The sequence below is a fragment of the Grampus griseus genome (assembly GCF_964374135.1).
Source record: "Grampus griseus genome assembly, chromosome: X".
In the NCBI taxonomy this organism is placed as follows: domain Eukaryota; kingdom Metazoa; phylum Chordata; class Mammalia; order Artiodactyla; family Delphinidae; genus Grampus; species Grampus griseus.
In genome coordinates, this window is record NC_138999.1 from 45,640,187 (window position 1) to 45,666,677 (window position 26,491).

A 26,491-nucleotide genomic window follows, 5' to 3' on the forward strand; every position below is an offset into this window, starting at 1 on the left:
TGGTCCCTGCTTTCTTGCAGCTGACATTCACCTACTGAGATCTACCAAGTACCTCACCTCCATGAACCTTGATTTTCTCATTTATCCAATGAGACTATGTAAACCCTTCCTCACAGGGTAGTTATGAAGATTAGAGATCATGATAACTACCATTCATCAAAGGCCAGGTGCTATGAAATAGGTATTGGTATCCCTGTTTTACAGATGAGGAGACCGAAGTTCAGAGAAGTATAAACTTAAGCAAGTCACATGGCTAGTAAGTGGCAGAGTTCAAACCCAAGTCTGTCTGACTGCTGTACAATTCTGCCTGTAAAAATCTCAGATGGTGCCCCCTCCCCCCTCCAAACCACAGGTGCTCAGGAAATGGAATCCTTTCTCAATCCTTGGATCTTGCTGGAGACCTGCCTGAGTCTGGGCACTGCAGGGTTAAAAACTGGGACGCACCAGGGAGCTCACCCTGGACTGGGGGTTCGGTTGGCCTCACCCACCCACCTGGAAGAGAGGGTCTGGCATGGAACTGGTACGGAGCAGTGATTGGAATGCTCAGCTGTGCTCTCGACCACACTCAATCCATCCACGTTTTCTGGATGAACTGTACAGTGACTTTGTGCCTCACTTTCTTGATTTGTAAAATAGGGTCCCTTCCAATTCTGAAGTAGGTATGAGCTGTGAGTTCTAACTCCTAAATAGCTCTGAAATTTACCCCCTCCTCCCCATGCCTTTTTCTAATCTTCTGCTCCCCATGAGAGCCATTTACTAACTCTAGCCAAGATTATTAAAAGAGCCTCCTCAAGATATCAAGGTCTCTATGTGAATTTATGGAGATAAATATATATATATATATATATATATATATACACACATAGAAAGAGAGAGAGAGAGAGAGAGAGAGAGATGCATATTATGTGCTTAATACATATGCATGACAATAAAATGATATATTCAAAATAATGATAATTCCAAATGAATTATGATAGTAGTGGATTATAACTCATTAAAATAAGAATCCGTGACTCCACACTGATAGAAATAAATAAAATGAGGGAAAAGGGAAAGCTCTTCCTTCAAAGAATGATGGAGTTAGAAAATCATCAATAGATGCTCAAACTTTTTCCAAATAAAAAAGCAAACCCTGAAAACGTAGCTATAACACTTAGTGCCCAAATCTTGGTTCCTAGATGCCATTGTCAACCAGGCATTTCCAGGTCTCCTTGGAAAAAATGGTTGACTCCAGGGCTGGGGCAGGGAAAGTACAAGATGAGACTGGAGCATCTTGTGGTGCCAGAAAACAAGGAAGTGCTCAAGGAAAGATGGAGACCTGCCAAAAGGACACAGGAGCCAGCTTGGAGGGCCTCTTGCTGGCCAAATCTGGGACATTTTGAACATCAAAATAAAGAATGACATTAATGTGTTATAACTCACTGAAAATGATAGACAAGCATGGTCCATGAGAATATAAATACATAAACATAGGAGAAGGGAAAGCTCTCCTTTACACTGGAGAGCCAACTAATCCATGTCAAAAGAATGATGGCATTGGACAGTCACCATTTGGCAACCTCAAGAATCATCAGTAAATGCTAAAACTAGTGAGTGAAAGTTTGAGGAGTAACAAGACAGTTACATAATGCCAATGCATCTCCCCTCAAGATACTCATTAATTACGGAGGGAAAAATAATAGCTTTACAACAGAGACACTACGTAGCCCAACGTGTCACCTGGTCTTTCTTCAGCTTCTACGGAGACCCTGGAGGCGCGAAGCCTGGGTGAGAAAACCTGCTGGCAACAGAGGAATGAGGATATGGGGGCTGCTCACCTCTGCTTTGGGATGTGCCATGCCCACCACCTGGGCTGCCCTCTCGCATTTCTTTCTCATTATTCTGCTAACATTACATACTCGCACACCTCCAGGCTTTTGCACATGCTGCTCCCTTTGACAAATGCCCTCCTTTACTGGGCTAATTCCTACTCACCCTTCAAGACTCAGCTAAAGGAGCGGTTCCAGAAACGCTTACCTGACCCCTGCCCCAAGTTGGGTTTTCCCTTTCTTTGTGCTCCCACACATGCTGTGCTTCCTTCTGGGACTGCACTTATTACTATATTGTATTGACATCATCCCCCTAGGCTGTCTACTTCTGAAAGTCTTGTCCTGCATTGTCCAATATGGTAGCCAGTACCCACATGTGGCTATTTAAATTTAAATTTAAAAATTCAGTTCCTCAGTTCAGTTGCAACCAGCCACATTTCAAGTGCTCAATAGTCACATGTGGCTAGGGGTTACCATACTGGACAGCACAGGTATAGGACATTTCCATATTCACAGAAAGACTTATAACAGGACAGCACTGGTCTAGATAAAGATAAGAACTCCGTGAGATTCTAGGACCTTTGTCCTTTCTTGTGTGTCATCCCTCCTCATCCACATTGCCAAAGAGATTGGCAGTAGAACGTTTGAGGACAGCCAGTGAACTCCTTGTCTTCAGGTCCTCAGGGAAATGGGGAGGTGAGGAGCCCAACACCCCTCCACAGCCTGGATGGTGAGCCTCCAGGGAGAGGGGGAGGGTCGAGCAGGGATGGCCCAGTGCTGGGACTGCAGTGAGGAAGGGAGGAGGAGGAGAAGGTAGGAGAGAGCTGAGAGAAGCATGAGGGGGTTCCAGAGGGGCCTGAAAGCTTGCATCAATCAATAACTCAACCAATGCCAAGATACTTTAAGATTTAGCTTAGAAAGAACTATTCATTCATTCAAATCAACAAACATTTTAGTGTCATCTGTGCTGTGCCAAGCACTGTGCTGGGCAATACTCTGGACAGAGGTGATTCAGACCAGTGTCATATCTGTGCCAGCTATGGCCTAGTGGGGAAGATAGATAATGATGTGAGGGATCTCAGAGAATGTGATCAAGGGCACTTTGTGAGGGATGGGTCCTTTAAGGCCAGCTCATAAGAGTGAGAAAACCTTCATCAGGGATGTTAGGGGAGTACATCTGGCAGCGGGGAAGGCACAGGTAAAATACTGAGTTTGGAAATTACACACAGATCTTTTCAGGGAGTGGTGAGTGGATGGCCAAAGTGTAGGCGAGAAATGAGAGGATTACAGAGATTGGCCAGGGCCATGTGGTGGAGGACTTCCAACGTCAAGACAAAGGAGTTTGTACTTGTTTCTGTAGGTGGCCGAGAACAGCTGACTGTGTGTCTGGCAGGAGGTAGGCATTTCACATCCATCTATTAACAACTGTCTTGTAAGACTATTATCCGTATGCTACAGGTGAAAGACCAGGCTCTGAGAAGGTGACTTGCCAAAGGCAACAGTCAAGTCTGACTGAGTACTAAAAGCTGAGCTTTGGGAAGACAAAACGAGCATCAAGCTGAAGGTGGGAGAAGTGGGAACAACCAAAGGCAGTCCAGCTTGGTCCACCAGGGAAGAAACAAAAAAACTGCTGACTGGACTTGATTCTGGACCAAATGCTTAGATGGCCCCAACTGCTGCTTTTGCTTAAATGTGCGTATGAGGAAGAAAACAAAGACATTGATCCCAGCTGCTTAAGAGTGGGGCCATCCAAACTGCTCCCTCTTAGAGGCCATTCCACACTCTAAGAAGGCCCTCCAAATATTTACTGACTGCTGCTTCTGGGGACCCTGCTGACCCTAACCAAGAGCCAGTGTCCCCCATTCCTCCTAGGCTCTGCCGAGACCCAGGACATGATTAGTGGTGCTGGAAACATGTCCATTTTATAGGGAGGCAGTTTTGGGCACTGGAAAAGGGCCTGGACTAGAAGTCAGGAACGCCCCATCCTGACTTGCTGTGTGACCTTGGGAAAGACCCTTCCATTCTCTGGGCCTGACCCTTCCTCTGTAAACTAAACAGAGCTCAACTATTTGTTATCTAACATCCCAAGTACGTACACAGAGCTCTTAAAATGGATGTATCTAGCCCTCACTTCCTGGCCCAGGTCACCATCCGCCCCCCCCACACACACCCTTAAGGACACAAATGTGGCCCAGCTGTGAGGAAGGAGAGAGGGCTCCAGGGCAAAGCCTGGCCAGTCACAGGAAGGGTGAGAATAGATGCCACAAGAGTAGAGGAAGTATCCAACCTGTGAAAGCAAGAGAAGGGAACTAACTTGCTGAGCACCTACTCCATGCTGGCTGCTGGACATTCGTTACCTCATGCCTTCATCACAATCCCACGTGGCAATGGCTTATCATCCCAAGTTTTCAACTGAGGAAACAGAGACTCAGTTTCCCGAGGGCGCTAGGAAGGGGAAGCCCCAGGATCTGAACTGGATCAACTCCAAAGCCCAGACCCTTGCCGCTCTGCTCTGTCATGCAGATCGTTAATGAAACGAGACAGGAAAACCTCCCTCACCCCCACCTCCCACCCAACCAAAGCATCTCACCCACCCAGTTGCCTGAGCTTCTACCATCAGCGCCTCACCTCCCTGGGCTAAGGCCTCTCTCCCGGGTCTCCACTGTGGGGGAGGGGGCACAAGTAGGAGGCAGAGGCGGGAGGTGAGCACAAGGTCTTTTATGAGGCATCAAATATACATTCTTATATACAAGGAGGAAAAAAGACAATGCCTAAACCCCAGCTCCTCTCCATACAGCCCCTCCCGCTGCTGCCCTTCCCCACCCCCAAGCCCTGGGGTCCCTGGCCCTTCATACAGCCAGGGTCTATCTGTCTGTCTGTACTGCAGCCCATGGTGGAGAGGGGAGAGGGAGGCAGGAGCTGAGAAAGGAGCTGGATATGCGGGGCAAGAAGAGGAGCTGGGGCTTGTAAAAAATATATTTATAATAAATAAACAGGGCTGTAAAAGGGCTGGAGAGGCAGCGGAGAGTTTGACGGACAGAAGGACTCAGGCATCCTGGCTCCCAGCCCCCACTTTGATGGCTCCAATCTCTGCCTCAGGAAGGACATCTCAGGCTCACGGTGGCCCTCTGGGAGCCCCTCTCCCCAGGGCTGATGCTGGGTGCCCTGCCCCAGCAAGGTGTGTGTGGGCAATATCTATAAAGTGCATTGTCTTCAGCTGTAGGTGGGGTAGGTGTGAGGGAATGGGGGGCATGCAATATGGGTGAGGGAGGGCAGCGCCCTTCTCATCCCAGACCTGAGCCCCCCCGCCCCAAACCTGTCTGGACTTTGATCAGGATAAGAACGTTGCAAGGAGAGGCAAGGTCCTGAAGCTGAAGAGGTCTGGGCTGGGGCCCACTGGAGAGAGGGCAGAGATTGGCTCCAAAGAGGACGCACTGCCCCACCTGGGGACCAGCATAAGTGGGGGCCCACCCACCGCGTGCACTGACGCTCCATGTCCTCCAGCAGGTGGAGAGACACATGGAGGTGCGTGGTCAGGCCCTGAGGTCAGAGAGAGGGCCGAGCCAGCTGAGGTTTGGCCACAACTCTACAGAGCTCCCTCCTGGCCCTACGCGGCCAGAGGTGCCCTGGGGAAGCCTTCACCCTCATTGTTCCCGACACCTGCCCTTCCCCACCAGCCAGAGCTGACAGGGAGCTCACACTGGCCCGGAGGTCTGAGGCCACCCAACTAGACCTCCAGGGAAAGGGAGGGGGGAGGGTGAAGAGAGGAAAGAGGACGAGGATCTCTGAAAGGTCCTCACCACTCCCCAGAGCTTGAGAGCCTTGCGTATAGGCTTCAAGTGGCAAGGAGTCTCGAATCTGGAAGGAAATCCCATGGAGACTGTTGGGGGTTAGAGGAGGGGTCCCAAGGCAGGGAGGCAGTGGGGAGGAGGACATGTCTATGTGTATATATGTTTTGGAAAAACTGAGGAAGCAGAGAGGGTGTGAGGCCCCTCTCCTGCAGATTCCCCAGACCTCCCTAGTCCCCAGCTCACACTCTCCCTTCATCAGACCACGGTGCTGATCCGGCTTGGCTTGGCCTTGGGGTTTGCAGTGGGTGGGTTGGCCGTGCCAGGGGGCCCAGAGGCGTGCAGTGGGCCGTGGGGGGAGGTGGGCGGCAGGGGCGAGTGTGGGGTGTGGGGTGAGGGTGGGGGCAAGGGTGGGTAGGAGGGGTGGGGTGGGATGGGTGAGTGCGGTGACAATGGTGACTGGGGGTGGTGGGGGTGGGAGTAGGAACCCCCTGGTGGCCGGGATCCAGGGCCCCCAGCGGCCCCTGCTGCTGGCATCATCTGTGGGTGGTGGCTGAAGATGAAGTGCTTGGGGCCCTGTTTGTGGGCTGGAGGGTGCTGGGGGGCAGGACTGTACAGGGGCAAGGGGGAGGTGGGCTGGTGCAGGGGGTGGCGGCCATGTGGAGCAAACTGAGGGTGTCCTCCGGCCCCCCGTCTGGGAGCTCTGCCTGGCCGGCCCAAGGTATAGTGCTGGGGGCCTGGGACTGGGCCATGGGCATGGAAGTGGCGATGCGGCCCCACGGGAGGAGCTGAGGCAGGAGGCGGTGGAATGGAGCCCAGCTGCGGGAGGGGCGGGGGCTGCTGAGGAGGTGGGGGGAGAGGGGGCTGCTGAGGTGGGAGGTAGGGGGGCGGGGCCGGGCCCGGTCCTTGGCAATACTGGGCATGCAGGGCCTGGAGCTTGGACTGCCCATCAGGCAGCACCCCCAGGCCGCCGTGGCTGTGACCGTGGTGGTGGTGGTGGTGGTGGTGGTGGGTGGAAGAAGCAGATGAAGAGGAGGCAGAGGCCTGGCCTGTTGGCGGTGGTGGCATCTGGAAGGGCCCCTTGCCCCGCTTGCTTCCAAATAGGGAGCCCAGGAAGGATGAGGAGTTGGAGACGGGCCTCTGGCTCTTGTACTCCTCTGGCGGCGGGGGTGGGGGCGGAGGTGGCATCCTCTGGTGAGGGCGTGGACTGCTAATAACAGACCCCTGGAAGGGGGGAGGGGTGGAAGTCAGGCCGGTCTAGATGTCCTAAACCCCCAACCCTAAACTCCACCCGGTCCCTGAGGGCTGGAGCTGGGGAGACAGGGCCCTCCCACGGCATAATGAAAACCAAGTCACAGTCCTGTACTTGTACATGGAGCGCCCCCAGCTTGCAGAGCTCTGCTGTCACATCCACTATCTCATCTGAGCCTCAGCTGGGAGAGGAAGAGTTAGCAGTACCTCCTCCTCATCCCCATTTTGCAGACAGGGAGCATGTTAGGCCCAGAGAGACAGAGTGACTTGCTCAGGGTCAAAGAGCAGGACTTGGAGGTAAGAGCTTCTCTGGGCCCAACTCCAAGGGCATCACTACTTGGAGTTGGCCCTGGGGTTGAGAGGGGGCTTGGGAGAGTGGAAGATAGACTGAGAGACAGGCAGAGTGAGGACAGACAGAGTTGAGGACAGATTGAGAGAGTGGTTGGCTGGGAGAAGTAGCCGCAGGGTTCCCGGCAGGGAAGAGGGGGAAGCAACAGGTCCCCTCCTCTTCTGGGGCTCCGCGGGCGGCGGGGCAGGGCTCATGCAGAGGACAAGTGGGGCAGGAGCTGGCACTTACTTCGATGGTGCTGTCCAGCGATCCCACGCTGTTACGCCGCCCCCGCTTCCCTGCACCCACAAGCAAGGAGCCCAGCGTCAGAGCAGCAACCCCCCCTCCCCACCCTGCTGGGCTCCAGAGCTGGGCACCAGGTCTGGGCCCCTCCCGGGGACAGACACCCCTATTCCCTTTCCCCCGCTGAAGAGGGGGAGGTGGGGAGGAGGAGAGGTGGAGGAGGAGGAGCGAGAGGAGGAAAAGATGGAGGAGGAGGAGAGGTGGTGCTGGACAGACAGAAGAGGAAAGAGAGGAGAGGTGGAGCGGCGAGAGAGCGGGGCTAAGACTGTGGCCCCATTCGCGCTCCCTGGCCCAAACCCTGGGCTCCGCCTGTTCTGACCCGGCTCCCAGGCCCCCTGCGGCACGGCACCCAGGGCTCTGGATGAAGGCAGGGTGCGTGCACGTGTGGCGGGTGCAAGGAAGGCTGGCAGTCAGTGATAGGAGGCGAAGAGGACACCCGGTCCCACGGCTCCCCAGCCTGGGCAGGGGCCCCAGGAGACTTGCCTGCATCAGAGAGGTCTCGCAGGGAACTGCTGAGCGCTCCCCGTTTGAGCCCATCGCCTGCCCCATACGTGTCCTCCAGACTGCTTCGGGCCAGCGTGCCATTCACCGAGTCCTTGGCCCCTCCGGGCTGTGAGGCGTTAGGCCGCATCATACCTTTCTGCTTCTCCAGCTCCGCTGGGTGGCAGGTGGGGAGACAGGGAGCGAAAGTCAGGGACAGGAGTGAGAGGCCACCTGACTGACCCCAGCCCTCCGTGGGCCTTCCCCCTCCTCACCTGCTCTGTCCTCAGGCCTCCTGCTTCACCCCCTGGACGGCCAAACCTCAGCTACATCTCCTAAGCACTGCGGCGCCCAGCCCGTCTCGTGCCATCTCCTCTGGCTCAGTCTCCCCTTGTCCCTCTCAGTGTCTGCTGCTCCGGCTCCTCTCCCCTTCCCTGCCTGGTCTCCCAGACCACCCCTACCTTTCAAAACTGAGCTTTACATTGGCTGCTTTGTTCCCAGGAGGGGCAGGAAGGCCCTTCGAGCCTATAGTGAAGGGCACTCACTCCAGAGCCTTCTCCATTCTCAGATACCTTGTTCCAGAGCAGAGGGCTCCTGGAAGGACAGGAGCAGGAAACCAAAGGGAATCAAATCATCTATCATGTGCCAGCAGTATGCTGGGTGCTATGCGTACTCGATCTCTCTCAATCCTTACACCAGTTCAGAGGTAAGTATTAGTAGCCAGTTTTCAGAGGAAGAAACTGAGGATCCAAGAAGTCACAGAGATTGCCCAGGGTCATACAGCTGGAAGTGGGGGAGGCGACATTCTGGAAGCAGGTCTGCCTGAGTACAGAGCCCATACTCTCAGCCTTACACTCCTGCCTCCTTGCGGAGGTCACGGAGACTTCTGTCTATCACCCTCCCCTCAGCCTGGCATGCTCACCCTCTCTCTGAATGTCCCCAGGGTCTCAAGGATCTGGTGAGCTGAATGAGTGACCCTGCCTTGCTGAGGAGCACAGCAGACCCTGGAACTGTGAAGGCCTCACCGAGGAGCTGTCCGCCGCCTCTGTCTCTGTCTATGTCTTTCTCTGCCTGCCTCTTTCTCCTTAACACCATGTTACTTAACTGTGACTGCTTAGCCTGGAGAAGAGAAAACTTAGAGGGCATTGGGAGGAATGAGATGTAATCACTATTTTCCATCATATATGAGCAAAATGACTTGATATGGCCCCTGGAGGCTGGGAGGATGGGTCACCAGGACTCAGCTCGGGAACTAGAATGTGGGGAGAGGAAAGGAGAGGCTGGGATGGGGGCTAACATTTGTTGGACACCTAGGATGTTCAACACTCATGTCCTACGAACATGTAGGACACACATTCCACCTTATCTCATTGAATCTCCACAACTCTGCGAAGGAGATTTCACCACCCCAATTTCATGTATGAAGAAATTGGGGCTCAGAGAGTCAGGCACCTTGCCCCAGTTTACCCAGATAATAAGTAGCATACCTGGCATCTGAACCTAGAGTCCTACCTCCAATACCCTGATTCTTTTCCCTGCTGCCTTTCAATAGAAGGAAGAGTTGGCTCATAATTAGGGCTTGGAGTAATAATCTGAGCCCCTTGTCACTGAAGCTATTCAAGCAGAGGCTGAAGTGTTCCTGGAATGAGGGTAGGAAGGTTGGACAAGCTAACCCTCAACTCTGAGCTTCTCAGAGGACAGGATTCTTAGTGTTTGCAAGGCACTGTATCAGGAGACGGGGAAGGAGACGTGGCTGGGCTACTCACACTCCACGCGGTATTTCTCCATCTCCTGCACCTCAGCGATGGATTCTCGCAGGTCGGATGTGAAGCGCAGCCGGTCCTGGAGGCTGGGGGCATTGAAGATGATGAGGACTTTGCGCTCCCCGCCAGGTACTGCAGACAGCAACTTGATCCCAAACTGGTAATCTGTGGGGAGAGGGGAGGTCAGGCACCTCTGTCAGGACTGAAGCAAGGTGGCTCATATGTGAAATAATTTTTTCTAATGTCCAACTCTGACCCAGCCTCTTCTCTGCATGAGCATCAGCAGCAGCTCCCCTTTGCTCCAAAGCCCCCAAACTCCTGGTAATCATGGCCCTGGGTTGTAAAGGCAGACCGAACTCTGGCTGCTCTCTAGAACCCCTTTTCTCATGCCTCTACCTCTACTCACATTGCTTCTGCTGCCCAGAAGGCCACCCATCAAAGCTCCTCTGGTTTAGTCCTTCAATGCATACCATGATCGCCATGCCTCTGGCCCACCAAAAAACATACATGCTGCAGTTCTCTGCCAGACCATAGCTCCCCAGGGCACAAGTCATACTCCACCCTGGCCTGTCTTACATCCTGGGACCAAGTAGGTGCTTTGGAGACCTTAGCCCAGTTGTAAAGGAGTCCAAAAACTGGAGGTTGGTGTGGAAAAAGGATGAGCATGAGGGCCACGGCAAAGACTCTTGGGATGCTGGGATCCGAGAAGGGACTCACATGAATTCTGGAAGAGCTGCATGTGCATTTCCACGAGGGGAAAGGACTGACGGAAGCTGTACGTCACCAAGATCTTCTTCTTCTGGAAAATTTTGGTGACCTTCGGCAGGGGCGGGGAAAAAGACAAGAGGCAGGGTGTGGGGTGGGGAATTTCCACATGGCACCTATTGCTTGCAGCTGCCCTCCCCTCTACCCCACTGCCACTAACAGACATATACACACAAACACACATACCCACAAGCTGGGGCGAACTGAAGCTTGTGAAGCAGAACAGGAAAGACGGGAGAAAAATGCAAGTTCCTGATGTAATGATGATGCACAACAGGCACTTTCGATTTTTACAGGAACTAACTGAATGCTGCTCCCTCCAGGAAGCCTGTTCTAACACCTCAATAGATTTCCCACCACTTTCTGAGCTTCCAGAGTGCTGGTTCAGTGCCTTTCACTGCTAGGCTTTAGGAGAGTACTCTGAGTGTGTGATTGCTGGACTGGGAGCGCCAAGAGGAGTCTGGTTTTCATGTATCTTGCCCACCTGGACCAGACCCGGGGCACATTAGCAATCTTCAATAAAGCAATGTATAGAGTTAACGAGTCTTCTTCTCAACAACCAAGGTCTTTGTCAAGTACTTGGGCACTCTGGACTGAGCTAATATAAGTTGTAAACACCTCAGACCACCTGCAAATGGTGTTTAAAAGCACATGATTTGATTTCAGGATGGTTACAGTGCACAGTTATGCGAAGCATCTTTTTAGCCCTTCAGACTGTGAGCTTCCCGAGAACGAGGACCGAGTCTCCCTCATCTCTGGGAACCCAGTGCCTAGCATGGGGCTGGGCACCCACAGGTTTCAGCACATGATGGATGGTGAAACATTTACTCAATACCTGCGTGGGCCAGGCCCTCCTCTGGGTTAGGCTAGTCCGCATCTAACCTCTTATTTCATCCCCATGACAACCCTGAGATAGGGATTAGCTCTACTTCATAGAGGAGGAAATAAAGGCTCAGAGAGGGCACTGGAGGAGCTTCATCTAAAGCAGCAATTCTCAACTAGAGGTGACTTTGCCTTTCAGAGGACATTTATCAATGTCTGGAGACATTGTTAGTTGAGGAGTACTACTGCTACCTAGTAGGTAGAGACCAGGGATGCCGTTAAACCTGCTGCAATGCACAGGACAGCTCTCACAACAAAGTATCCCACATCTGCCCCAAATGTCAATAGTGTCGAGGTTGGGAGACCTGCTCTAAAGGACAGAAGACCAAGGGAGGACAGGTCACTGTCCTCAAACCCCTGAGGAGCTGTCTCAGAGCAGAGGGAGAACACTTGTTCTCTGTGATCCCAAGGGTTGAGTGAAGATTATTGAAGGAAACCCACTGGGAGACACAGATTCTAGCAGTCAGAGCTGTCTGAACGGGAAACTGGCTGCCTTGGAGGAAGGCAGCCTTCTGTGCCTGCACTCATGCAAATAGAGGGCCATGCAGGAAGCTGGCTCCTGCGTGGGGCAAGAGGTTGGACAGGAGACCCTGAACTTCCCTTCCCACTTGCAGAGTCCTAAGAGTCCTAGTTCTAAAAGACACACGTCTACACTGGTGATGAGCTCGGTTTTAAGAATCACTTCAAGCTGCCCGACCACCGGAAGGTTTCAGACTGACCCCAGGGTCACAGGTTCACTTCCTCCAGCCAACTCACTGGGCTATTGAGGTGGGCAGGGACTTTTTCTACCACTTCCCAGATTGTAAGCCTGTCATCTGCCCTGGTTCTCACATTTTCTGCCCCCGTGTGGCTGCCACTACCTCCAAATGGATCCTCCAAATGGTGAAGTAAAGGAGGGGCTGAGGCACTCAGATCACATGGCAGAGCTCCTTACCTGCCACGCCTCCACCCACCAATGTTAATATGGTTCACACCAGACCCGGGGTCCAGGCTCACCACCTTCCCTCCTTCTCCCCTCAGTGCTCATACCACAAGGAGATCGTTGAAGAGGAAGACCTCTCGCTGATGCAACCCTAGCCTCTGTGGGCGGTTTGGATCTGGCACCTCATAGAGCTGGCAGCAGCAAACCAGTCGACGGTGAGGAAGAGACAGGACCTAGATAGGCATGAAGAAATAGGTGTCCGCAAGGCCAGCCCACCAGCTTCAGGCATCTTAACATTAACTGCAAGAGGAAGTTCACCTCTGGTACATATCACTGTCACTGTGACACACGAGTCTAAGCAACTAAGCCTCGGCTTATCTTTGTCCCGGCAGCTCCCTGTGTCTGGAATGCCTTTCTTGCCCAGCTCCCTATGGCCACATTCCACCCCTCCTCCAAACCCCAGTTCTAGGGTTCTCTTTTCCAAGAAGCCATTCCTGATCTCCCTGGGCTGAAAATGACCTCTCCCTCCCGTGTACTCCCCTAAATTAACCTAACTATAAGGTGAAGGTATTGTGTCTTTGTCTGACACCTCCCCACCCGGTCTGGGAGTGCTTCCAAGGACAGAGATCACATCTTATTCATATCTGTGTCCCCAGTGCCAATCGAAATGCTGGGCTCAGTGGAAAGGCACCTGTAGATGTTTGTTGACTAAAAGACTAGAGTGTGTTCTTGGCTTTGGTCATCAGCTAATTATTATCTTGGCTGCTCACTCGGGATGGACAGGCAAAACCAGAGGTGTGAAGGATGCTAATGTTTATACAGCACCCATGATGTGCCTTGCCATGTGCCAGATGCATTCCCATAGAGCATCTCACTCAACCTGCCCCACCACCCCTAAGGAATGCATCACCACCCACTCCATTAGGCAGTTGAGGGGAGCCTGGGGCTCAGAAAGGGGCATGGACTCACCTCCCAAACCCTGTCCCTTCTGCAGTCTCCCAAGGCGCTTACCGGTTTCTTGCCCACAATCATGCGCTCCACGGCCTGCACCTGGGACACGTGGTCGTCGTTGGTCCGCAGCTCACGCCCCTGGATGCGCTGGTAAATACCCACCAGGAGGTCTCGGGGGATGTCTTCACCGTTGTCAACCCCTGGGTGGAGGGAATACACAGGAATATATAGTATACATGTGGGGAGTGGGTGGCAGGGATTCTCCACAACACCCCACACCCAAGCGTGGGCCATAAAAATGGCCAGGACTGGAGGGAGTGGGCACCCTCGGTCCCTTGGTCAGGATCGGGCCAAGAAAGGGGCCCTTCAAGATAGTCAGTTGCTTTCTTCCCCAAGGTGGGGATTTTATCTAAACAACTCAGAGTACAGTGTGACTAAAACAATCAGACACTTTTTTTGGCCTTTCTAACTAGCAAAAATAATGTTAAATGATAATATCCAGTGTTAGTAAGAGTTCAGGGAAGCAGGCAGATATACTGACGTTAACTATTTTGGAAGGTAATTTGGCAAGCCTAAGTATTCAGTGATTCCTCTTCTAGGAACCTACTCTAAGGAATTACTCAGAAATATGTCCAAAGATATATGTATAAGTACAACTTATGGGAAAAATTTGAAACAACCTAAGTTCTAACAGCAGAATACTTAAGTAAAGTTGAGTATACCTGTTTCATAAAATAATTTACAGCTATTAAAAATTTGATGTTTATCAAAAAAGCATGAGAAAATTCCTGTAGCAAGTTAAGTGAAAAGAGCAAGATAATAAATTGCATGTACAGCCTGATCTTAACTGTAGAAAAAGTTACATATGCACAGGAAAAAAAGACTAGAATACACCAAAATATCAACCATGGTTGCCTCTAGGGGGCAGAATTTTGGATGGTTAAAATTTTTAATAACTTCCTATATTTCTAAAATTTCCAGAATGAGCAGGTATTTATTTCATTTGTTTGTTTGCTTATTTATTTAATAATTGGAGGGGGAAATATATACACATATACATACATATATAAAATATGTATATGTATACACACATACATATACACACATATACATACACACACACACACACACACACACACACACAAAGAGAAAGAGAGAAAGAAAGAGAGCTAGAGAGAGAGACAGGGAGGGGGGAAGGGAGAATGGATGAAATGAATGAAGGAACAAACGAACGACTAATGGCAGGATTCTGGGAGACAGCTCCAGATGGCCTCTGATCTGTCTAATTCCCTCCTCTCAAGTCTACCATCCTTCTGATTGTCTGCTGAGCGAAGCCCACTCACTCTTCTCTCTAAACCTTCCGCTAAAGAAAATGTTTTCTCCTTTGGAAATGCCACACCTCCTCCTTGGACACCAGGTGCTAAAGGAACAGCCTTCATCACACCGCCTTTTTACCTCAGCTGCCAGAGAGCTTAGAGCCCAATTGTGCAAACCGCGACAGTCAGCAAATTTGTCTTGTCTGTTTGTTTTTCCTCAATTATACTTCCCTCTTTCATTTCTGTCTAAATAATCCTAACATCTGTGCCATTTTTAGTAGGCTGCTCTTTGGTGAGAGGCAGGGCTTGACATCGATACAATAAACTGAGAAAAAAGGTCAAGGTGACGCCTTTCATCTGGCACTCAAGGCTGCTGGATACTGCTTCCAACTGACCTTACCAACTGGATTGTCCACCCCCTCTTGATTGTTCTCCAAACAACTTAACGTTTTCCTACCTCTGTGCCTTTGTTATTCTTACTGCTAGGTAAGCCTCCTCTATCACTGTTCCATCACATTATCTGTGCCTTCAAGAACCACCTGAAAATGAAAATACTGCTTCCTCCAGGAAGCATGTTGGAGGTAGGCTCTCTCTCCCCTGAGCTCTGACTGTACTTTTGGCCTGACATCACAGTTCACTTCCTGTCTTGTGCTGGGTATCTCTCCCACAAACCGGGAGCCCTCTTAGGGTAGGGACTGTGGCAGATGCCCCTCCCCAGTCCTTAGCGCCCACCACAGGGACTGGGACACATGAGGCACCCAGTGTCAACTGCCTGGCTGGTTGGTGGAGTGAATAAATGAATGCATAAGTGGAGGAAAGGGTACCTAAAATAAACGAGTCTTTATGGGCATAAATAAACAAGGGAGGGAAAGAGGGAGTGATGAGTAAACAGACATGTGAGTGAATCAGTGTAAGTTCCGTAAGAGCCAGGGCTTGTACCTCCTGTTCAGGACCTCCTAATCAGTCAGTATTCAGTGTGGGAATGAATGGATGGACAAATGACTATTTGAGTGAATTAACAAGTAAATGCTGTGGGCACATCCAGCCTTGGCAGAAATTCAGGTTAATTTCCAGGGAGGAGATGTGATCTCCCTCTTCCTTCCCCACCCCTGCCACCCAGCCCACTTTCCCTTCCCAGGTAAAAGATAGGGAAAGCTGATGGGGAGGTCTGGGGTCACCTCTCAGGTTCTTGATGAAGTCATCTAGTTTCATCTTGCGTTCAGCCTTGACGCTGGGACTGTACATGTCGGTATTGAGGAGGATGATGGCAAAAGCAAGGATGAAAATGGTGTCTGGATTCCGGAACTGGCGCACAAGAGCTGGGTTACACACACAGTACCGCTGGCTGCAGGACAGGAGGGGTCAGGGCCAGGGTCAGGCACCAGTAACCTCCACCTACCCACTATCCTCCCATCTGGCACCACCAACTCCTTCCTCCAAGACATACTCCCAAACCCTTTGGGTCTCTCGTCTTTCTTCAGAGTTTCCTCAAGACTAGCATGTAAAAATCACAACCGCTACCTTTCATGGAGTTTTGTACATTATCTCATGTAATCCTATCACAGTCCTGCAAGGTAGCTAGTAGCAGCCCCATTTTACAGATGAAGTGACTGAGGTCCAAAGTGGTAAGGTAACTTGCCCAAGGCAACAGAGCTGATAAATGGTGAAACCAGGATGAAAATGCAGATCTTTCTGACTACAAAGCAAATCCTTCTCCCATGTTGGGAAACAAGCTCTCAGTAACTCTTCTGTTTCTCCTCTAAATACCTCAAAGTGGTGGAGCCAGGGTTTATACCCAGGTCTGATGCCTGATCCCCGAAGCATTCACAGAGGAAGATAATAGTTAAGGGCATGGGTCATGGAGTCAGACACACGAGTTCAAATACTGGTTCCACTGCTTATTCACCACATGACTCTGGGCTAGTTACTTACCTTCTCTAAACTTCCTATTTCTCATCTGCAAAATGGGAATAATAAGAGAAGCACCTACCTCACCAGGTTGTTGTGAGTATTCACTGAAATAATCACGTAAAGTGTCCAGCTCAGTACCCAATATCTGGCGAGCACAGTATCAGCTCAGTGAATATAAGCTGTTGTTGCTGATGCTGTTGTCACTTGTTGGATGCCCATGTCCCAGATGCTGAGCTGGATACTTTAGGCACATTACCTCTGATCCTCACAACTGCCTTGCAAGATAGGATTTATAACTTCCATTTTCTGGTTAAGAAAGTATAACGCTCAGAGAGGTGACTTGTAGACACGTCCTACACTGCCCCCCAAAGTAGGGAAGGGCAGCTTCAGGAGTGGGAAGTGGGCACACCTGAAGGCTTCGATGAGTCGTTCCACTTTCTGGGCCTCACCCTGAACCCGGATATGGGATTGGAACTTCCGGAGTGCATCATCCAAATCCATGGAGGAGAAATCCATCTCATCCACCACACAGCTGAGGAGCAGAGAAGGGTGTGTGGAACTCTCAATTTCCCTGCAGAAAACCTCTGACCCACCCTGACCTGCTCCAATGAACCAAACCCCCCACTGATAGACTTCCAAAATCTGGACCTGTGGCCTAAGCAAGTACTTATGAGGATAGAACGTCTGAAATGGAATCCATCCCAAAAAGTCCAGGCCAGACACATGGTTACTAATGGTCTGTTCCGTCAACCCACTCATATCAGGGATGGGAAAACTGAGGCTCAAAGCAGGCCAAAGGACAAGCATGCCTTGCCTGGGGCCACCCAGAAGACTTTAGGACTAGTTCCAAGAGAGATCAGATCTCTTTGCGGCAGAGAGGTATGGGAGCAGGAAGGTCTATTCATCCTGTTTTGCAAAGTTTATCTCCCTCCTGCCCTCCTTTTCCAGGAACCCCTGGCCCAGTCTGCCCCAGCCTGGGGTCCTCACTCCAACACATCTCTGTTGAACTGCTTCTGCCGGTTCCCTAGGAATTCCCCTATCATCTGTCGGCTCAGGCCTTTCCGTTCCAGGATGAAGTGAGCCACTCCCACCGGCGTGTCTGACAGGAAGCCCCGCTCGATCAGATACTGGATACCCTTCTCTGGCTTCCTGCAGAAAGAGGGGAGGTAGATGAGATGACTGTCCTCCTGGAACTCTGCCCCCGTCCCATTTCTTGAACTAATTTTGGGCCCAACCGTGTCCTCAGAGAACTAAGGAAGTCGAATATATAACTTGGTCCACTCCCTTCATGGTACAGGTGAGAAAACTGAGGACCAAGGAGAAGAAGACAGTTTCCCATTTCACAGTGCTTCAAAATTCCAAGGTATCCTCAACCCAACTTCCTCCTGCACTGGAGCCACACTACAATTGAAAGAAAATTAAGATCTAATGAGAGCCTGCTGTGTGCCAGGACCTTTGATATTCCTCACAGGCACCGAGGAGTCCTGGGAGAAAGCCTGAGTTCCAGGCTAAGTCCTTCTCCCTGAGTCACAGACCCTCAGAGTAGGAGAGAAGTGAAAAGATTACTTTGTCCTCATCCCACATCCCACTCAGACAGGTATCACGCAGCCTCTGTGAGTGTTTCTATAGACAAGCTGCTCCCCATTTTCCACTAGGTCATATCTGGGTCTGAGCTATCCCATATTCAGAACCCCAGAGCCTTAGGGTCCTACGAGGCTAGAATTTGGAAGACTTTGGTGCCACAGGAGTCTCAGATCCATCACTTACTACGCATGACTTGGGACAATTCCCTTTACTTCTCCAAGCCTCAGTTCCTTCTCTATAAAATAGGGACACGACTGCCAACCTTCCTGAGTTATCCTGAGAACTAAATATAGAAGGCCGTGTCTCATAGGCTATGAAGATGTTAAGCATTTGTTTTCTAATTATTTTCTCATCAAACGTCACACTCCCATTCCATTGCTAAGCACCTGGCACAAGACCAGGTACCTAGAAAGAGCTCGGTCCTGGTCACTGACTAGTCCAACACAGCACCCTGCCCCCAACACCTCAAATATCCACACCCTGCTAGTTAATAGATAGAAACACTGAAGCCCAAGGAAGGGACACACCTTGCCCAGGGCTACCCAGTGAGTCTGGCCCAAGTCTCCCGTTTCTGAGAACAGGGTTCTTTATACACCACATCGCTTCCCTACCAAAAATGGAAGGTGGGCAACCCAAAGTTCAGAATCCATCCATCCTATAGACAGAGAACTAGGGCCCAGAGAGGGAAGCATCTCACCCAAGATGACACAGCCAGTCAGAAGCAGAACTAGGACCAGAACTGCCTCTCATGGGGGTGGGGGCAGCTTTCTACTATTGTCACCCTATTGCCAATTCTTTTCCCTGAACAGCTGAAGAGAAACACCATCCACAAAATGAGAGGATAGTGGCAGCAGGATCACTGCCTCCAGGGGTCAAAGTGTCCGCAGCAGGGTAGGAAGGGGTGAGGGAGTGGGAACGGGAGCACGTACTTATTGAAGAGGTTGAGGCCGATTCGGTAGTGCCGCCTCTGCACCACGTCATTGTTGAAGGCTGGCGAGTCCCAGCTGTGCCTGGTCTCCCGCTGGTAAGTCTGCTTGCACAGGCCGGTGGCTGGAGGCTCCCTCAGGCTGTCCCGCGAAGAGGAGCCAGAGCTGCAGTTGATGGTCTCGTTGGAATTGCTGGAGCTCTCAAGGCTCTCATTATCTCCACCATCAGAGTTCTCGCCTGCTGCCTCGCACTTCCCCAACCTCCGACCCCCAGCCACACCACTGGGCCCAGTGCCACTGTTGGGGGCTGGTGGCAGGGGCCCTGGCGGGGCTGGGGCTGGGCCCTCCGGGGCTGGGTAGTGGCGGTGTGGGATCGGGGCCCTGCCTGGTGGCCCCTTGTGCTTCAGGGTCCCATGGGGGCTGCAGCCATCAGCCTCATACACGAGCTGACGGTGGACAGAGCCGCGATCTGAGCGGTCACTCAGGTCCACGGAGCTGTCACTAGGAGGCTCAATAGTAAGCAGGGGAAGGTGGGCAGCTCGCAGCCGGAAATCCCGGCATTCCAAGCACCCAGGACCCCTGCGAGTGCCTTCCTCACGGCTACCATCTTCCCGGGTCCCTGGTGGCACTGGTGGAGGAACTGGTGGGAGAGGGGCGGGTGCCCAGAACTCAGGCCGGCCCTGGGGTGGGGGCTCTGTGCTGGGCAGTCGCTCAGGGGATGGCGGGGGAACTGGGTCATCCAAGTAGAGGGGAAGGTCACTGAAGGATGTGGCCGAGCTGTCCTCTTGCTGTTCCTTTGACTCTCGCTTCTCCAGCTGGGCTGACCCTGGCTCCTCAGACATGGGCCCCGATGGGTGGCAGTTCAAGGCCTCGTCAATGGATTCAGCCAGAGACTTTACCTGTATGGGAGAAAAGGGGAGGAGGGAAAGGGAGGAAAGATGAAGGATGGTGGGATGGTGGAAGGGTGGGAATGAGGGAGGGAGGGAAAGAAAAAGGGGGGAATCTTCCTGGTGGGGCAGCCAAAAAAAGGGCTTCCCCTCCCCGACCTCCACAGATTCTCTGCAGCATATAAAATAACTCCCAGGGAGCCACTGTGAGCTCACAGGAGCTGGAACTAATGCCCACAAGTTCCCTTCTCAGATATCCCAATACCTCCTTCATGTCCATGTAGACCCAAGCCAAATGCCACCTCCTCCCTGATCCAAGCCACATTCCTGCCTCTGCCTTCCCTTAGGGTAAACCAAAATCCCAGCTGCCTCTGGGCTCCCAGAGCCCTCTGTCTGGTTCTCTCTTAGGAAATCCATAATATTTAGCCTCGAGAATCTGGACCATGGCTGGTAACTCTGCCTATGGTTTTCAGCCTCCAAACTGGCCCCTAATGATCCCTGCCTCCTGGTATTCACACCCTCGTGTACCATAGTATCCCAGGGTTGGTCTATGGGACTGACAGCATCCGGCAGCAGTGATGGGATGTCACTTCTGAGATTAGGTTATGAAAGACTGCAGCTTCCATCCTGAGCACTCTCGCTCACTTGTGCTCCCTCTCTTAGACCCCTCACTCTGGGGAAAGCCACACCGTGAGCAGTCCTATAGAGAGGCCCACGTGGTAAGGCCCTGAATCCTCCTGCCAACAGCCAAGAAAGTGAGCTTGGAAGCAGACCCATCAGCCCCAGTCAAGTCTTCAGAGACTACAGTCCTGCCCTACAGCTTGATCACAGCTTCATGAGAGACCCTGAACCAGAACAACCAGTCAAGCCACTCTGAGATTCCTGGCCCTCAAAAACTATTTGTTGTTTAAGCTCCGTCTTTACATTCAGTTTTAAGCTACTAAATTTTGGGGTCATTTGTTATGCAGCAATAGATAATGAATACACTTCTCCATCAGACTTGAATAGCACTGAGAGTTGGGCCCAGGCCAGATTGTGAGCCCAATGCTCCATTACCCCCTTGAGGGATGGGTCCAGGCCAGGTTTCTCTCTTTTTAGCTCAGCTCGACACACATTGCTTGACACAGAAGAGATGTTCAATTAAATGTGTTGTATGAATGAATAAATGACTGATTTAGATCTTCCCTTTAATACTTCTTTCCTTCCCTCTACCCGCCCCTGCCCCCCCCCCCAACACACCTCCAGGGAAGCATGCCCAGGTTTATGGCAGGGCCAGATCACAGAGGTTAGAGCAGAATAACTTCTTCTCTTATAAACTTTCTTTTATTCATTCATTCAACAATTTCTGCCAAATACCTCTTTGGTTTTAGGAAGGAAACTAACATGTACTTAGCAGCTACCATGTACTACGTGCTTTCAGATATACTACCTAGCTGAACTGAACCTTCCAAACAGCTCTAAAAAGAAGGTCTTATCTCTATTTTATTGATCATGTTTCAGTGGGGTTAAACAGTTTGCCCAAGGTCACATAGCTCGGAAATAGCAAAACTGGGATTTGCAGCTGATCAGCTATGCTGACACACCACAAGCCTAGAGTGATCTCCTACCACTATCACTGCCGGTTACATTCCCACCCTTTCCTGCTTTTGCTGATGCAATGCCTATGCAAGCAACACCCTCCCGACTATCTCTAACTTGCTAACTCTTAACTGTCTACTAAGGCCCAGGTCCAGTGCTGTTTCCTCAAAGAAGCCTGCCTGGTCCTCCCAGAAGAAAGTTTCCTCTCCCTCCTCTGGGTTCCCATGTGATCCCTTCTCATGGCTCTGAGCACATTCTTTCAGGAGACAGTCCTGTGCACATGTGTCTGCTATTTCCTACTGGCTTGGGGAGATCCTTGAGAAAAAGAACCCTGGCCGGTTCACCTGTCTCCCACATGGCGCCCAGCACAGAGCCTGGTCCATGGTCGTATGGTATAAGGGAAACCTTTGGAACCAGTCAGAGCTGAGTTCCAATCCAGTTTGGAAGTCACTTCACCTCTCAGGGCCACAGAGCCTCAGTCTCCTCCCCTGTAAAACCAGGATAACAACACCGGTCTGGAAGGTCATTATGAGGCATATACAGCACCTGGTACAGAGTAGGAGCTCATCACCTGTTAGGCCTTTATCTGATAGTGGCTCACGTTCCAAAGAGTGAGAACTTTAATTTTCTTATGTGTTCTAGACACCCAGATTTTTAACTTGCTTGTTTAAACGATATAATTTTTCTCTTGCCAATCCTTTCTCATTATTCTCACAGTCCCTACGCAGATGGTAGCTATTCGTTGTTATCAAAAGCTTGTTGGGCAACTTCTTTCGGTTTGAAGTACAGGTAAAAAGGCGTAGGAGTAGCCAGAGCACAGGGATGGGGAGGAAAGGCCCTTTTCAGGGATGCTGACCTGTTTGGAGAAGGAGTCCTCAAGCTCTGTGATGTCATTAGAAAACTCTCCAGATGTGGTGACGGAGCTTCCCCCACCATCGATGCCCCCTCCACAGGAGCCTCCATATGGGAGCCCCCGTTCAAGCCGGTGGCTCCGGGCACCAGCCATGGCACCCTCGTCCAGCGAGGCAGGCTTGCCCTCGAAGTACGCGGGGTTCTGTGCCTTCTCATATTCCTCAAAGGAGAACTGCATCCGCATGTTGGAAAGGATGATGCGGCGGGACATGCGGCTCTCTGAAGCTGAGCTGCGGAGCCGCTCAAAGTTCTTGTTCATGCGGTACTGACGGAAGGCCGTCTGGATGGTCCTGGCAGCCCTGCGGCTCAGGAAGGAGCCCCCATACTTCCTCTCCAGCATTTCCACCTGGCAGGGGAGGGTGGAGGGGAACAAGGTCAGAAACTCACTACAGCCTCCTCATCTCCCTGGGCCTCAACCACACCACCGCCCGAGTCACAGCTAACTGCTTACAGCTGCCTGGATGCGCCAGGCTGGGTTCTCAGTGTCGTGTTCTCACTTTAATCTCAGATAGCACATGTCACACGGGACTGAACTGTGGTTTTTTTTTTTTTTTTTTTTTTTGCGGTACGTGGGCCTCTCACTGTTGTGGCCTCTCCCGTTGCGGAGCACAGGCTCTGGACGCGCAGGCTCAGCGGCCATGGCTCACGGGCCCAGCCGCTCTGCGGCATGTGGGATCCTCCCGGACCGGGGCACGAACTCATGTCCCCTGCATCAGCAGGCGGACTCTCAACCACTGCGCCACCAGGAAAGCCCCTCTTTTTTTATTTACAAGAAGTAGATGTTCAGTATTTTAAAATAAGAAAAGAAAAAACACAGAGAAGCCAAAAAAGGAAAGAAAGGAAGACATAAATTGAAAGCAAGAAGGAGAAAGAGAGGGGAAGAGAGGGAGGGAAGAAAGGAAGGAAAAAAGGAAAGGAGGAAGGAAGGAAGGAAAGAAAATTGAAAGAGAGAGGAAGAAAGGGGGGAGGACAGGGGGAGAGGGAGGGAGGGAGGGAGGGAGGGAGCGAGGAAGGAAGGAGCGAGGAAGGAAGGAAGGAAAATTGAAAGAGAGAGGAAGAAAGGGGGGAGGACAGGGGGAGAGGGAGGGAGGGAGGGGAGGGAGCAAGGAAGGAAGGGAGGAAGGAAGGAAGGGAGGAAGTTTGGTTCACCTAAAGTCCCAACACCTGGCATAACCACAATTACATTTTGGGATATGTCCTTCCAGTTTTTTTCTTTTGTACATTAGTATTTTGTGTCCCCTGTTGTAGCTAAACAATACCTTGTGTGATACATGTGATATTTTGTAACACACTGTTCTGAACTTGTCAATTTATGTGTGTGCTTCTCCCCTTACACTGAGATTTTTGAGGACTAGGTCCAGGTGTTTCATCTTTACATCTCCAGTGCCCAGCATGGAGCTCCCTCAATGTTTGCTGAGTGAATTCAAGACTCAGTGGATGGATGGTGAATGGGTCAGTGAGGCCCTAGTAGGGTGAAGGGTTCTGGAGCCAGTCTTCTCCTGTTCTAGTCTCACTATCCCTCCCTGGACACCACCTTTGAGTGCCACATTCCAATCCCTCCCTTGGTCCTCTCACACCCCCACCCCCACCCCCACTCCCGGCCAGAGCCATCTCGTCGGCACCTTCTTGTCCTGCAGGTCCGTGGAGAGTTCATAGCTGTCCGACAGGGCCTTGGAGCGCTTTATCTCCTCTTCTTCCTGCTTCCTCAGGGCAACACTGGCTGGCTGGAGGCGAGCCCGCTGAGCCCAGGGAAGGCCCACCCCAGCAGGGGGGCCCCCCATGTGGCTGCTGGTGGGGGGCAGCTGGCTCAGCCGGTAGGGGGGTTGGCTCCCGGGACTATCAACCGCTGTGCTCAGGTCACTGCCTGGGGCATCACCCTCCACACTGTGGGGATGAGATAAGATGAGCCAGGATGTTGAAACAGGAGACAGGGCTGCTGGGCCAGACTGAGAGTGGGTGGACCAGATCCCTTCCCACAACCCCATCCTCCCCAGCGTCCTCACAGATACAAGGACCCCAATACTTAAAGGCCAGAGGGGAGTCCTACCCCCCCAAGTAGTCTCCTCACTGCCCTCACAGTCCTGTCCTCGCCCCTTCAGCCCTGTCCCCTCACAGCTCCATCCTTTTAGACTCCTTTCCCTCCAGCCATGTCTTCTCACAGTCTTGTCCCCAGTCCTACTCTACTCTCACAGCCTGGTCCCCTCGTGGCCATGTCCCCTCACAGCCTTATCCTCAGACCAGTTTCCTCCCACTCCTGTCCCCTCAAGTTCCTTTTTCTAATCATCTCAGCCCCTTAACAGCTCCATCCCCAAACCCTTCCTCCCCCGAGGGACCAATTCCCTTGTATCTCCACCCCCCCAAACCTCTTCCCCTCACAGCTCTGTCCCCAAGAGGAGACAAGACGAGACATGCATCCCTCCCAGCCCTATCCCCAGCACCACCCCCGATCAGCACTGTCCCCAGGCCTGAGGCCCACTCCCACATCCTGCACATCTAGGCTCTCCCCTGCTCGCCCAGCCCTGCCCCCTACAGCCCTGCCTCTGCCCTCAGAGGCCTGGACTCCGGGCTTGGCCAGTTCCCAGGGTTCCCTGGCCGCCAGGACATGGGCTCAGTGACAGTGGGAGGCACCTCCCATCCAGCATCCTCACAGGTAAAGAGCTGCCCTGTGGGGCAACTTCCTTGTTCTCCTCATGGCCTCCTCTGTTCAGCTGGGGGAGGGGGACAAGGGTCTCAAGGCTGAAGAGTGGTAGGAGCTGGGCACTGGGTCTTGCCCGCCCTGGTTACCCGGAGCTGTTGTTCTGCCACACCTGCTCCCACGGTGCCATGGCAACCAGGCTGCCAGGGAACTCAGGTGGCGACAGAGCCCAGGCGCCCTGAGCTGGGCAGGCACGATGAGCAGCCGCAGAGACAGGAACACTGGAGGGGGGTTGGGAGGGGGCGACAGGCAGGGGGAGGCATGGAGGGGGTTGTGGGGAGAATAGATGTGGCTGAGGCCGGCAGGCACGGGGGTGAGGGGGCTCTTGGCTGGCGAAAGGGTTAAGGGGCCATTCCCCAGCCCCTACTTGCAGAGGCCCAGGGCGCAGAACCAGAACGGGGGCAAGCTGGGGTGGGTGGAGGGGGGCTCCCTACCGTTTCAGGAGCTTGAGCTACAACGGGCCTGCCAGCCTGGCAGAGAAGAGCACTTTGGTCTGGGGGCTGGGTGTGGTGGGTTACAGCGTTGGCGCTGGCTCTGTCCTGGTGGAGGCTCCCGCCCACTGCTCACCCTCTACCCTCCTAAGTGTTAATCTGCTACACTGTCAGGAGCGGGCGGAAACAGACTGAGGGGCTGCCCTGCCCAGATGCTCTCTCCTTCTGGTCCTCTGGGGCCTGTGAAGTCCCCCTTCAGGGGTCAGACCCAGCCCAGCGCCCCCCAGGCATCTAAGATGCTCCTCTTCGCCCCTTCAGGACTGCAGGATCCTGCCCACCAACCTCTCAAACCTCTCCCCTCCCAGCACATGGTTCCCAGTTTTGATCAACTGTCGTCTCCTTTGTTCACGAATCATCCATGGTTCCCACTGCCCACAAGAGATAGCCCAAGTTCCTTATTGTGGCATTTGAGGCTTCTCCAAGATACAGTAGCTAATGTTTAGTAAGGCACTGTTCTTACCACCTCACATTTAATAACTTTAATACTCTTCAAAACAACCCTATGAGGTAGGCATTGTTATTCGTCTTCATTTTACACATAAAGAAACTGAGAGGTTAGTAATGTATCTGTAGTCACACAGCTATTAATGATACAGCCAGGATTCAAATCCAGGCAGTCTGACTCCAGAGCTCACAGTCTTAAACATTAAGCCATACTGCAGGGTTGGCTGCCAGCCCCCCACCCCATGAACCCTTCCCTCCAGCCAGCCCAAATCCTGTTTCTCCCCAATACTCCTGTCCTTTCCACCTCCCAAACTGCTCATACAGTACTTTCTACCTGCAATGCCATCCCTATCATCTTCTGCCATCTGCAATCTGAGAACCCCCCCACACCCTAGTGCCATCAAGATTCAGGTCATATGCCACCACTAAGAAGCCCTCCCGAAGCCCACCTCTAGCCAGAAATGATTGCTGATCCTGTTCAGGGCTCCCACACACAGCACATGTCT

General features: G+C 52.2%; 1 protein-coding gene across 4 annotated transcripts in view; it reads right to left on the reverse strand.

Moving 5' to 3' along the window:
• Window positions 1–4,511: 4,511 nt before the first annotated feature.
• The window catches only part of IQSEC2 (IQ motif and Sec7 domain ArfGEF 2), a gene marked incomplete at its 5' end in the record, with an annotated part of 75,966 nt that continues 53,986 nt past the window's right edge, over window positions 4,512–26,491 (reverse strand). For 3 of the 4 annotated variants that reach the window (XM_082681701.1, XM_082681700.1, XM_082681703.1), the window contains 13 exons: window positions 4,512–6,820; window positions 7,425–7,474; window positions 7,962–8,135; window positions 9,725–9,886; window positions 10,439–10,538; window positions 12,398–12,523; window positions 13,302–13,441; window positions 15,736–15,902; window positions 16,878–17,000; window positions 17,456–17,617; window positions 18,982–19,877; window positions 22,300–22,701; window positions 23,978–24,239. In XM_082681701.1, the coding sequence (XP_082537827.1) occupies window positions 5,855–6,820; window positions 7,425–7,474; window positions 7,962–8,135; window positions 9,725–9,886; window positions 10,439–10,538; window positions 12,398–12,523; window positions 13,302–13,441; window positions 15,736–15,902; window positions 16,878–17,000; window positions 17,456–17,617; window positions 18,982–19,877; window positions 22,300–22,701; window positions 23,978–24,239 (3,730 nt within the window). In that variant the 3' untranslated portion in view covers window positions 4,512–5,854. The remainder of the gene's footprint in view (window positions 6,821–7,424; window positions 7,475–7,961; window positions 8,136–9,724; window positions 9,887–10,438; window positions 10,539–12,397; window positions 12,524–13,301; window positions 13,442–15,735; window positions 15,903–16,877; window positions 17,001–17,455; window positions 17,618–18,981; window positions 19,878–22,299; window positions 22,702–23,977; window positions 24,240–26,491) is intronic. The other variant, XM_082681702.1, reaches the window with a different exon arrangement.